The 13,063-nt window shown below is 45.7% G+C and overlaps 1 protein-coding gene and 2 long non-coding RNA genes across 3 annotated transcripts; 1 reads left to right on the top strand and 2 right to left on the bottom strand.

Annotated features, from left to right (window-relative positions):
• Nucleotides 1–2,969: 2,969 nt before the first annotated feature.
• On the bottom strand, nucleotides 2,970–3,924 carry LOC105913690. The gene is made up of 2 exons (XR_001163280.3): nucleotides 3,476–3,924; nucleotides 2,970–3,379 (listed from the first exon to the last, which is right to left on the bottom strand). It is a non-coding gene; the product is annotated as an uncharacterized LOC105913690 (long non-coding RNA).
• A 744-nt stretch (nucleotides 3,925–4,668) lies between these two features.
• On the top strand, nucleotides 4,669–5,879 carry LOC101756947 (protein EXORDIUM). Its single transcript, XM_004953916.3, has one exon. It carries the CDS (start codon nucleotides 4,802–4,804, stop codon nucleotides 5,738–5,740), a length of 939 nt encoding a protein of 312 aa, XP_004953973.1. The 5' UTR covers nucleotides 4,669–4,801; the 3' UTR covers nucleotides 5,741–5,879.
• A 325-nt stretch (nucleotides 5,880–6,204) lies between these two features.
• Nucleotides 6,205–6,709, bottom strand: LOC111255733. Its single transcript, XR_002675618.1, has 2 exons — nucleotides 6,574–6,709; nucleotides 6,205–6,462 (listed from the first exon to the last, which is right to left on the bottom strand). It is a non-coding gene; the product is annotated as an uncharacterized LOC111255733 (long non-coding RNA).
• Between the last annotated feature and the right edge of the window lie 6,354 nt (nucleotides 6,710–13,063).

Genomic DNA, 13,063 nt, shown 5'->3' on the forward strand with positions numbered 1-13,063 from the left:
CGACCTCGATCTCCGGCGAGCTGCAAGTTCCGTCACCAGGTGTTCTAGGCTTTAACCACCGGGCGTATCGCTGTGGTTTCGTCTAGTTTCATCTACCAGTTATCGAGTATCTTGGATCTTTGACTTACGGCGCATCGCTTCTGTCTCGATCTACGGTATTCACCAGTTATCCCGCCTTGATTAAGCTTGCATCGGCTGATATTTATCTGTTCTATCGTCTTGCCGTTTACGACATATTAATTATTATTAATTCTGTCGGAATAGACGATAGATCTATTTTTAATAGCCTGTTGCATCTTGATCTTGGCCATCCTTCGAGTGTTGTTGGGAGTAAGTTCCGTTGTGATTGGATCATCGGCTAGCGGGGTTCAGATTAATGTCCTGCTAAATATTTCTAGACTGCAACTACCGGGCGCATCGCTGTGGTTTCACCTAGAGATATTGGTGGTGATGTTAGTTTAGATCTCATCGGCTTGTGGCTCTAGCTATGGCGGGGCAACAACTCAACAACATCCTGTTTTCTATCGGCCGTCTGGCCGATATTTATTGTAAATTATATTAAATCGGCTGGATGGCCGATGAATCACTCACATTCATCAAGGTACTGGAATCGGCTTCACAGCCGATATATTTGTCATGATTTATTTTGTTGCACCATTATCGCTACTGTGCCAAGATTATATCAGCCTGATCGGCCGGTTGCCTCGGACTTCACAATAACTATCATCTCCTTGTCAGTTGAATGGTCAAACTGACTGGCACGCCCGCGCACACCACGCGCGCCGATTTGGATTCTGCACTGGAGTTAAGCAGATCTCCCAGGTCCTCATGTGGTGATGCAGGGTCCACCACCGCCAGGATTTTGCGTCAACACACCAAGTTTCGCCCAGTGGGACACGGTTATAAGGCTCACATTTTTATTCAATAAAAAAGCATCTTCAGCAGCTGTATCAAGTTCATAAGTAGCGATTCTCATATTCACATTGCAGAACCAACTACCAATCTAGGGAAGCATCCAAGAAAGAACTATTTGCACAATGAAATTAAACCAATAGGAGGGTGAATTTGTCTGTATACTATTGGTTCCTGAAACAAACTACCAGCATGCATATCACCAACAATAACAATAGATGTAAAGCTTGTAAACCCGTGCAGAGAAGAAATGACATACCATATCCTTCTTGAACTCAAGATCTTACAATGTGAATATGGAAACTTCTGAATCAAATAAATTCTACTCCTGTCCTCACTAACTTTCAAGTCACATATCAAACCCTTTTGTGCCTAATAAATAAACAAATTTCATATCTTGTGTCCAAAAACTTCCCATGTGTCAAAAACTTTAAAAGGCCCATTATAAACTTCAACCCTACTAACTACAACCTTTGGTTGCAGATACACAGGAACTTTAAAAGTGCATGTCTACATAAAACTTTGGGCAAAAAATTTAAAGATATTGAATATAGAAAATGAATATATCAAAATAATAAGAAGAATCCCCTCAATTCACATGATTAAATTGGTATGCCTAAAAAATATTTCATGTCATGTTGGGAGAGTAAAAAGAAACTTTAGGCATTGATACTGAAAACTTATGAATTAGAAAAAGGATCGTTGTGCATAAAAAAGTGAAATTCATGGTTGCTGTCATGGATTGGGTGACCATGTCCATTAGTATATGCTCCAAGGGCGTGATCATGCATTCTAATTGGTTGACATTTGCATCAGCAGAAACTTTAAAAATATAGCTTATACACAGTATTCAGCTACCTCCTCAAAAGGTATGGAAGAATTGAATATTACTCACACTTCTGACTGCTAGATCATGAATAGCCTTAGTCTCCTTCAGTTCCACACATACAAGACAAACTAAAAAACCCAACAAAGTATTGGTAGTGTTGTTCTATGGTAATTACCATAAAATATATTTTTATTGACAGCTAGCATCTTAGCAAGATTATTTCGACTCAATCCACTGCCTCATTCTTACCACAACTTTAAGGTTTCATTCATATACTATCATTATGTTCTCACTCTAAAACTTTGCAGTACAAAAAATAACGAACATTGTACACTATAGTAGCACATTTCAAACTTTGTGCTCACAGCTTCAAAACTTCATAATCATTGGTTAAAAACTTTCAACTAAAGAGCTTTCTACTAGTGGATAAAAAACCTCATACAAAATTAGTAGAAACTATCTACTAACAGATTAGATACTTCATACAAAAAATGGTAGATTTTCTTATCTGAAGTTTTAAACTTTATACATGCCACTTTCAACATATTATTCTCAAACTTTGAAGCATATATCTAGAAACTTTGTGCATCGCACTTCCAAGCTAAGTTTGGAACTGCACGTGAAAACTTTAAGCTTCAAGGCCAAAGGCTTAATACTTTGACATTAAAAGCATTTAAATTGCCAAATGAAAATTTTCCACATGCAAAACTTTCATATTGCATACTGGAATATTTCTATTTGAAATAATTTATTATGAGCACATACAACAGGCTGTGTACTTATTTGCGGGGCTCTAAAATATATCATGCACATAATTTGTGGAATTGAAACGTTTAGTGAAGCAGAAGAGAAGGAGAATGGAAATTCGTGGTGCCAAGCACAAGGCAACCAAGGAGAAAGGTTGAGATCTGCATAAGGAGAAAGCATCCACTGCATAGTTCCAGCAAAAAAAGAAGCTACAACATAGGAGATCCAAAATCTTTCTATAGATGTGTGTTACAAACTTTCTAGAAACTTCTGTACACCCCTTAACTTTTAAATGGTACATACAAAACTAAATACATAATGATTATAAACTTTCAAATAATTATTGGGGGGCTTTTTTTATGTCCCCGTTCAACTTTGAAATGGCATACACAAAACTTTATATATACTGCATGTAAACTTTCAATCATTATTTGGGGCCTTTTTGTATGCCTTTAGTTGAAAGCTCTTTTTGAAAGGAAAATAGAATGAAATAAACATTAGATATAATAATTTGTTTACAAACATGTAGTATGCATACTTGCCCATCAATTATTTATAAGCATTTTGGACAAACCTATGCAAACAGTAGTACCTTTTAAAGCTAACTCCAGAGTAACAAAAGTACTTTTGTCGAATCAAAGGGTATACATTGGTTGTGTTCTTTATTCAAATACCATGCAGTGGTGGAATGAGAACCAGAACTGTGCCAAACTATCAATGTGAGAAAGACAAGCTAGGCTCAAGGAAACACTACTTTAGTTGCTGAAGCAGCACACACCTAATGTGGTAGCCAAAGATGAAGTTTGACATGGACATGTGAGCACGTGGCCATCAACAAACCCTGAGATCAATATCGCAGCCTCCATGGCCTCCTCTGTCCCAGCATTGAGGCTAATCACAACAAAATAAACAATCGTGTGTGAATCTATTAGCACCAGCGCAGGAGTATTCATCAATTAATCCAAACATGCACCCGTGCTGCCCTACCTGAGCCAGCGCTCTCTATGTTCGGCATCGAGGACGGCGTGTGCGGGTTGCTCTCGCGGTGGCCATAGCTCGAGGAGCCGTGGTTTCCTGGTCCATGGTCAGGCTTGCGTGAGGAGAAGGGGGAGGCAAATCGCAGCCGGAGCGAGAGAGGCAAGCAGGACCTGCAACACCAACTACCACCACTACCACGCTAGCCGGGCTTCCCTCTGCAAGCTGCAACCTCCAATTAATTCCGCTGCTGCGACATGCAGCCCCAAACCCTAACGACCCTAATCCCACCCCTTCTTCTCCGATGGCAGTGAATATAAGCCCTAGCGAATCCATTTTTGGAGGTGGATTGAGATCTGTGAGAGAGGATGGGGAGGAGGATGGAGGATTAGAGGACGGGAGGCAGCGGGACAGAAGGAACTGACGGGAACGAAAGGGGAAGGCCCAAAGGGATAAGGTCGGCTGCTCACGGTCTCTCGAAGAAAGATAGAGAGAACGCCACGCGTACGTTCGCTGTAACCGGTCTCGACGCACGCACGCCAACTGGGGGGTGTTTGGATCCTGGAGCTAAAGTTTAGTCCGTGTCACATCGTATATTCGGATGCTAATTAGGACTAAATATGAGCTAATTACAAAACTAATTGCAGAACCCCGAGGCTAAATCGTGAGACGAATGTTTACTGTAGCACCATATTGTCAAATCATGGACTAATTAGGCTTAATAGATTCGTCTCGCGATTTAGCCTAGAGGTTGTGAAATTGATTTTGTAATTAACTTATGTTTAATACTTTTAATTAGTATCCAAACATTTAATTTGATTTTGTAATTAACTTATGTTTAATACTTTTAATTAGTATCCAAACATTTAATGTGACAGGAGCTCAAATTTAGATCGGGATCGAAACACCCCGTAAGGATTTGGGTGCCCAACTTGCTCCTGGTTTCAAGCTGGGACGCAGCGGTATCCGAGGCGGCCACTGCCGGGGCAAATCGGTAAAGTGGCCGCTCCACTACAGCTGGGATCGAGCAGGGGCACGCAAAGCCAGCTGTCAGTGACCGTTCGGGCAGCCCGGCCAAGGACGCCCTCTTTACTTTGGCCCAGAAAGTGCTCTCCCGCTCATACGTCACGCGCTAGTGCCAGCCGCTCCACACTTCACTGTCTCGCTCACACTTCGCCAGCTCGTGGCCTCTATAAAACCCCCGCTCGCTCCCCACCCAACCCATCGCAAATCCTCGAGCACCAAGCAAGAAGAACCCTCTGAAAGCACCAACCCAAGAACACCCCCCACCTCCAGTAGAAGAAGTTTCGTTCTTGGATTGGAGCCACCACATCACCAATGGCTTGTTCCACCGCATCTCTAGCAGCGACGCTGCTGGCGTTCGCGCTGTTGTTCCAGGCCTGCCTCGCCGGGAGGCGGCTCACCGCGCTCGTGCAGGAGCCAGCCATTACCATGAAGTACCACAGGGGCGCGCTCCTGTCGGGCCGCATCGCCGTCAACTTCATCTGGTACGGCAACTTCTCCGCGCCGCAGCGCGCGGTGATCACCGACTTCGTCTCGTCGCTGTCCGCGCCCCCGGCGGCGGCGGGGCAGCCGGAGCCGTCGGTCGCCACCTGGTTCAAGACGGCGCGCAAGTACTACGCCAACTCCAAGGCGCGGTTCCCGGCGCTGTACGTCGGCACCCACGTCCTCGACTCGTCCTACTCCCTCGGCAAGCGCCTCACGGACGGGGACCTCCTCAAGCTCGCCGCCAAGGGCGCCCCAAGCCGCGCCATCAACGTGGTGCTCACCGCCGACGACGTCGCCGTCGACGGGTTCTGCATGTCCCGGTGCGGCACGCACGGCGCGTCCCCGCGGTCCCGCTCCGGCCGGTTCGCGTACGTGTGGGTGGGCAACCCGGCGTCGCAGTGCCCCGGCCAGTGCGCGTGGCCGTTCCACCAGCCCGTGTACGGCCCGCAGGCGGCGCCGCTCACGCCCCCCAACGGCGACGTCGGGGCCGACGGGATGGTGATCTCGCTGGCGTCCATGATCGTCGGCACGGTGACCAACCCGTTCGGCAACGGGTTCTACCAGGAGGGCTCCGCCGACGCGCCGCTGGAGGCCGCCACGGCGTGCGCCGGCGTGTACGGCAAGGGCGCGTACCCCGGCTACGCGGGCTCGCTGCTGGTGGACCAGGCCAGCGGTGCCAGCTTCAATGCCAACGGGGCCCACGGGAGGAGGTACCTGGTCCCGGCGCTCGTGGACCCGGACACGTCGTCGTGCGCCACCTTGGGGTAGATTTCGTGGCGGGGCTAGTGGTTTTGTGAGGGTGGTGTGTTGCTTGTGGAGAGTGTTCCACACGGCTAAAGTCTCTGTACCTTGTAGTAGTGGATGGAGGATTCTTTCATTTGTTCGATGAAAAAGAAATATTTTTCAAGAACATCCTGTCCGTATGCTTCTTCGATTTTGCAAAATTGGCGGAGCATACGAGAGAAATCATGTGCTGCTCTGCACCTGCTCGTGCAGATGGTAAGTGTTCATTGTACCAGGAACAGGGGAAGAAAGATAGCATAAACAATAAGACTTGGTCAGAAAAATAATGTTTTCGGGGCCATGGGAAGTGGGAAATCCGCGAGCATGTTCCCTCATGTCATGTGCGAGCAAATTTGCTGATACCTTCTTCGATGTTACTGTTAGATAGCACCAGTGGCGGACCCAGGATTTCAGAGTAGGGTATGCCCATGGCCAAGAAAATACTTAGATAAACGATAAGATCTTACATAAAAGATACATATATAGTTCAAACTAAATGTCTTTGATAACAAAGAGAGATTACAAAATATTAGGGGTTACTTGAGCTTGAACCTGACTCTGAATGCTAATTAGTTGTGGTCTTGATGTGGACGGGGAAGGGGAATCTACCCTGCATGTCTTAGCAGCCCTTTCCCATGTTGATTTCAGATCAATCGACTTTGACTTCTTCATTTTTGAAAGGAAATACCACTACCAGACTCGACTACCTACAACAGAATTAAACACGCATCTATGTATTTTGCAATTGGAAATGACATTTGACAGGACATAGCAATTAGCAAAGAATAAAGGGCAAAGGTGGTTTGAATTTTGATTACCCCTGACTGAATGAAGAAATCAAATCGAGCAGGACTGCTGGAATTGGGGAATTGGAGCTGCCGAGCTGGATGGGGAATTGGAGCAGCCAAGCGCGCGTGGCCTCCTGGTCCGGTGGGCAGTGGCCTGGATCCGCCCCGCGCGGTCGCGCCGGCGTCGGGACAGCCGGGCGGTGAGCGCGCAGGCCGTGGGGTCGCGCCGAGGACCGAGCGCGAGCGGCCGAGCCGAGCGGCGAGCGTGTGGCGGCCAGCGGCCAGCGTCTAGCGGGCTGCGGCCAGGCAGCCGGCGAACTTCCGGCGAGTCCGCGAGAGACGGCCAGCCGCGGGCGGGCGGCGGGGGACGGGGATGAGCTGCGGCGCCTTGCCCTAGTGCCAGCTCGGCGCTCAGTCAGTCGACGGTCAGGAGGAGAGGAGCGTCGAGGCCAAGGGGAATGGGGGGATTGGGAGCGGGAAGGCCTGATGGTCCATTGGGCCGTCCGGTTGGGCGTGGCCCGTGGGCTTTTGACGCGAATTTGAACCAGAATATAGCGAAGAATAGCAATTTGAACCTTAACTATATTATACATGTATATACCTCTACACACTACTAATTTTTTTCCTAAAAATGTTGGGTATGCCCAGGAATACCCCGGTCACAACTGTAGGTCCGCCCCTGGATAGCACATAATGCATGTAACAAATTTATAGAGATCCAGTGGAATATTTTTGGCAAGTGGTTGTAGATTCGGTCGTGTTTGAATGTAACTATACCTTCTTAAATTTGTACGGCCAAAGATATTCCCTGGTAACCTATATATTGTAATCCTTTTGGAGCTGGGGGTAATGTTCAACCATGCACAACGCCTCTGATTTTTTTATGGTAATCAGAGCCTAGGATAGATCCACGGCATCAAGCTCGAGCGTCTCCAATCCACTACTTGGTGTGCACATCACTGAGAAGTTGAACAAGACCAACCATACGCTATGGAAAGCGCAGGTGCTCACCGCTATACACGGTGCGCGGATGGAAGGCCACATCACCAGTAAGACCGGTGCTCCCGTTGCTGAGATCGATGAGAAGCAAGCCGACGACAAGAACGCTAAGGTGCCAAATCCGGCATACGATGAGTGGTACGCTCGGGACCAATAGGTCCTCGAGCTGATCTTCATATTGGTGGGGAAAGATGCCCTCGCCCAGATCTCAGTCGCAACGATGGTTGCTCAAGCATGCAGGAAGTGCAGGGCATGTTCACGGTCCAAACTCAGGCAAGGACGATGAACGTACACCTTGCGATAACTATCACAAAGAAAGGTAACCTGTCCATCACTGATTACTTCACCAAGATGAAGGGATATGCATATGAGATGGCGGCAGCCGGAAGACCGCATGATGATGAAGAAATCACCTCCCACATCTGCAACGGCCTCGACTCTGACTTCAATCCAGTGATGTCGGCCCTCGTCACAAGGGTCGAGCCAATCACGGAGGCCGAGCTCTACTCGCAGCTCCTCACATTCGAGAAGGCTCGAGCTGCAGGACGGCTCGGGCAGTTCGAGCTCTTCCGCCAACTTCACCAACAAAGGAGGCCGCAACTCGTCAGGAGGTCATGGACTGAACCGCGAACGCGGCCCTGGTCGTGGTCGTGGTCGTGGCAACCAGGGTCAGCAGCATCGGCCCAACTACAACCCCAACCAACAGCGCTCGTCGGGGAACTCCACCGACACCCACCCCCTCTACCAGGTGTACTTCAAGAAGGGGCATCTTGCATCTGAATGTTGGCATCGCTACGATGAAAACTACGTCCCCGATGAGAGATTGGTCGCTGCACCCATGGGCACCTACAGTGTAGATACCAACTGGTATACTGACACTGGGGCGACGGATCATGTCACAAGCAATCTTGAGCAACTCTCCATCAAGGACAAGTACAAGTACAAGGCCAATGACCACATCCACACGACGAGTGGTTCAGGTATGGAGATCAAACACATTGGCCATACTATTGTTCCAAGCCCCTCAAGAAATTTACATCTAAAGAATGTTCTTCATGTTCCACAAGTGTAAAAAATCTTATCTCTGTTCATCGTCTTACTAAAGATAACTCAGCTTTTCTTGAATTTCATTCTGATTATTTTCTTGTTAAGGATCAGGCAACGAAGACTACGATCCTTAGGGGGAGATGCCACAGAGGACTCTACTCACTTCCTTTAGCTCCTTCAATAAAGCAGGCCTTCGGAGTAGTCAAGCCATCTCTTGCACGCTGGCATAGTCGTTTGAGTCACCCATCGTTTCCCATTGTTACTAGAATTGTTAGCGGCAATAATTTGCCATGCTTAGTAGAATCGAATAAAGAATCAGACTCAGTTTGTGATGCTTGTCAGAAAGCAAAGAGTTATTAGCTTCCTTATCCTAGATCATCTAGGGAGTCTAGTTTTCCCTTAGAACTTGTTTATTCAGATGTTTGGGGCCCTGCATCCAATTTTATTGGAGGAAAAAATATTATGTTAGCTTCATTGATGATTATAGAAAGTTAGTTGGATTTACCTTCTCAAATATAAATCTGAAGTTTTTGAAAAGTTCCAAACTATGGTTGAAGGATTATTTGACAGAAAGATTATTGCCATGCAAACCGATTGGGAAGGAGAGTATCAAAGGTTACACACCTTTTTTTTGATAAAATCAGCATATCTCATCATGTCTCTTACCCTCATGCACACCAGCAAAACGGCTTAGCAGAGTGCAAGCACCGTCATATAGTTGAGGCTGGCCTAGTGCTTCTTGCTCATGCATCCATGCCTCTCAAGTTTTTGGATGAGCTTTCTTATCAACCACCTATCTCATAAAAAGTGTCCCTAGCAAGGTGATTAATTACACGACTCCCTTAGAACGTCTCTTCAAACAAAAACCCGATTACTTGGCATTGTTAACCTTTGGTTGTGCTTGCTGGCCCTATCTATGACCATATAATCAACATAAGCTAGAGTTCCAATCTAAGCAATATATTTTTCTTGGATATAGCCAACTCCATAAAGGATTTATGTGCCAAGATGTATCATCTGGTCGAGTATATGTCTCTAGGGATGTCATTTTTGATGAAACAGTTTGTCCCATCTCAAAATTACATGCAAATGCTGGTGCTCCGTTACGTACATAAATTTCCCTCTTCCCACCACATTTGTTCAATTTTCCTATCTTATCCTCTGGGGCGGAACATATAGATGGACTGATGTTTGATTCTTCTAACCATACTTATAAAACTGGTGAAATTTTTGAAGAAATTGCTGTAGGAATCGGCACATATGATGACACAAACGGACATGAGCTGGGCACAGGGCACAGGACACGAAGAAGATCACGCCATATGATCTCCAGCTGCTGCACTTGTCGTGGGATCTGTGCCGTATTCGCCTCGGAGTCTCGCGGGTGAATCTGCGCATGCCACGTCCTCCGCCCCGCTCCGTCGCATAGCGCTAGCACCAGCTGGTGTCCCGGCGCCCCACTCCTCCGACACCACACGTCCTGTTGCGGCTGCGGGCGCAGGGGAATCTCTGCGCTGGAATCAAGGGCCGGCGGATTCTCTGCACCAGCTGATGATACATGGGCTGGATCTTCTACGCCAGCTGCTGTCCAGACTGCCAAGGAACCATCTGAAGGCACAAATACACACCCCAGGACTTGCCTGCAAAGTGGTATACGTAAAGAGAAGGTATATACTGATGGGACTATCAAGTATGGTTGTTTTACTTCTTCCGGTGAACCACATAATCTAGAAGAGGCATTGACCAGTAAAGATTGAAAAGCTGCTATGGATTATGAATATACTGCTCTCATGAAAAATCAACATTGCATTTAGTTCCACCTAAAAAGGGTATTAATGTTATTGATTGTAAATGGGTTTACAAGGTTAAGAGAAAAGCTGATAGGAGTCTAGATAGATATAAAGCTCGGTTGGTTGCAAAGGGGTTCAAACAAAGGTATGGGATATATTATGGAGATACCTTTAGTCCTATTGTTAAACCAGCTACTATCAGAATTGTTTTATCTCTTGCTGTATCTAAAGGATGAAAACTTCTACAGTTGGATGTACATAATGCTTTCCTGCATGGAATACTGGAAGAAGAGGTATGTATGAAGCAACCCCCTAGATATGAAGACAAAGCATCACTTGAGTATGTATGCAAGTTAGATAAAGCTTTATATGGCCTCAAGCAAGCGCTGAGGGCATGGTACTCCATGTTAAGTACAAAACTACAAGAGTTTGGTTTTAAAGCATCTAAGGACGATACTTCGTTATTCTTGGGGAAGATCACAATATTTATACTCATCTATGTAGATGATATTATTGCTGCCAGTTCCAGCCAGGAAGCTTTTCAAGTGTTGCTGCAGGGTCTAAGGAAAGAATTTGCTCTAAAAGATCTTAGCGAGCTTCATTATTTCCTCGGCATACAGGTAAAGGATATACGTAATGGTATTATCTTGACTCAAGAAAAATATACCAATGATGTATTACAACGTGTTGGCATGAAGGATTGTAAACCGGTAGCTACACTGTTGTTGGCTTCAGAAAAAATTATCTCTATATGAAGGTAATTTACTTGGACCGAGTGATGCTACAAACTACAAAAGTGTTGTGGGTGCTTTACAGTACTTGACATTGACTAGGCCAGATATATCAGATTCAGCTAACAAAGTTTGTCAATTTTTATATGCACCAAAAACTGTCCATTAGATGGTTATGAAAAGAATTCTGAGATATTTGAAACATACAACCAAGGTTGGATTAAAGATCTGCAGGTCGTCTTCACTACTTGTAAGTGCATTCTCAGATGCGGATTAGGCTGACTGTTTAGATGATCACAGGTCTACTGGAGGATTTGCAGTATATTTGGGATCTAATTTTGTGTCTTGGAGTGCTCGTATCTTGGAGTGCTCGTAAACAAGCGATGGTGTCAAGGTCAAGTACAGAGGCTGAATATAAAGCTGTGGCCAATACAACAGCTAAGGTAGTGTGGATTCAAACATTACTGTATGAATTGGAGATACAATCACCAAAGGCTGCTAAATTATGGTGTGATAATATTGGTGCTAAGTATTTGTCTACTAATCCTGTCTTCCATGCACGTACAAAATATATAGAAGTTGATTATCATTTTGTACGTGAAAGGGTTGTGAAGAGGCTACTTGGAATTGAGCATATCTCTACGAAAGAAAAGGTTGCAGATGGCTTCACCAAACGTTCAGCAGCTGGAAGTCTTCAAGAACAATCTCAACCTAGGAAGGTCAGATTGAGGAGGAGTGTTAGATAGCATGTGATGTATGTAACAAACTCATAGAGATCCGGTGGAATATCTTTGGCAAGTTGTTGTAGATTCGGTCTCTAGTAAATAGAAGTGTTTAAATGTAACTATATCTCCTAAATTTGTACGGCTAAAGATATTCCCTGATGACTTACATATTGTAATCCTCTTGTGCTGTTTTGGCACATCAATTAACACGCAATCGTTTGCACCCTTGGAGCTAGGGGCAACATTCAACCACGCATAGCGCTTCTGATTTTTTACAGTTACGCCGTCAAGCTGTGCAGTAAAACAGGTTGCGGTGTAAAATAAGAATTCAACAATCACGTATAAAATCAGAAACCAGAATTTGGGGGGGGGGGGGGGGGTTGGTTGGGGAGGAGGACGGCGTGCGCCGGAGTCCCAAAACATGAGCTCGCCTCAGGAAAAAAAAATGAGCTCGCTTCAGAATGGCTGCACTGAAAATAAATGGCAGTGTTCTTCAGTTCTTGATGGAAGACTTGTACTGTTGTACATCCAATGCTCGGTTTTAGCTTCCCCAAATCCATCGGCCCAGAAACAGTCATTCCATCAATCCTGTGCAGCATTTCACAAACTGGCTTTGTATAATGAATTGGTGCATCTGTAAACTTCTTGACTTACCAATTGACATGCTTGGTAATAAAATTCGGGCGGAGCCCTTCCTGGACAAAAAAAATTGACATGCACTACCTGAAGTTGGGCACAACATGTCACCATTCATGTCAAGATGCCATGTTAATTGAACTTGAGCCACGATCTGATGAACCTCCGCGAGACAAAAAGCGTAATGCTTTCCAGTTCACCAAAGATATCCGTTGCCGCTCTTTCGTTATGGTAATCGAAAGAAATAACAAAAACCGACCTTAGGTCAGTTGGTAGGGCGGAGGTCTGTTGTACGTGCAGCTTATTTTATGTTGCTGGTTCGAATCCGGCAGGCGTGAATTTTTTTTGTTTTTCCAACACTAAGTTATTTTTTTTGGAGATTTTTTAAGTAAAATTTCCTTCTAACAAGGCCAGTGCTTCATTTTCATTCCTAAAGTCGCAGCACTTCAGGATTTCGGTTTCCTTTCCTCCTTGTCGGGAGAGAAGGCCAGAATCATAAAACCAGTGATTTCGTTAAAGAAAATAATAGAAGGAAACGACGAGATGGGCCGCTGCACCAGGAGGAGGTTCCATCCATCTTCTTTCCATATAC

This window comes from Setaria italica, chromosome I, assembly GCF_000263155.2.
Source record: "Setaria italica strain Yugu1 chromosome I, Setaria_italica_v2.0, whole genome shotgun sequence".
Classification (NCBI taxonomy): Eukaryota; Viridiplantae; Streptophyta; class Magnoliopsida; order Poales; family Poaceae; genus Setaria; species Setaria italica.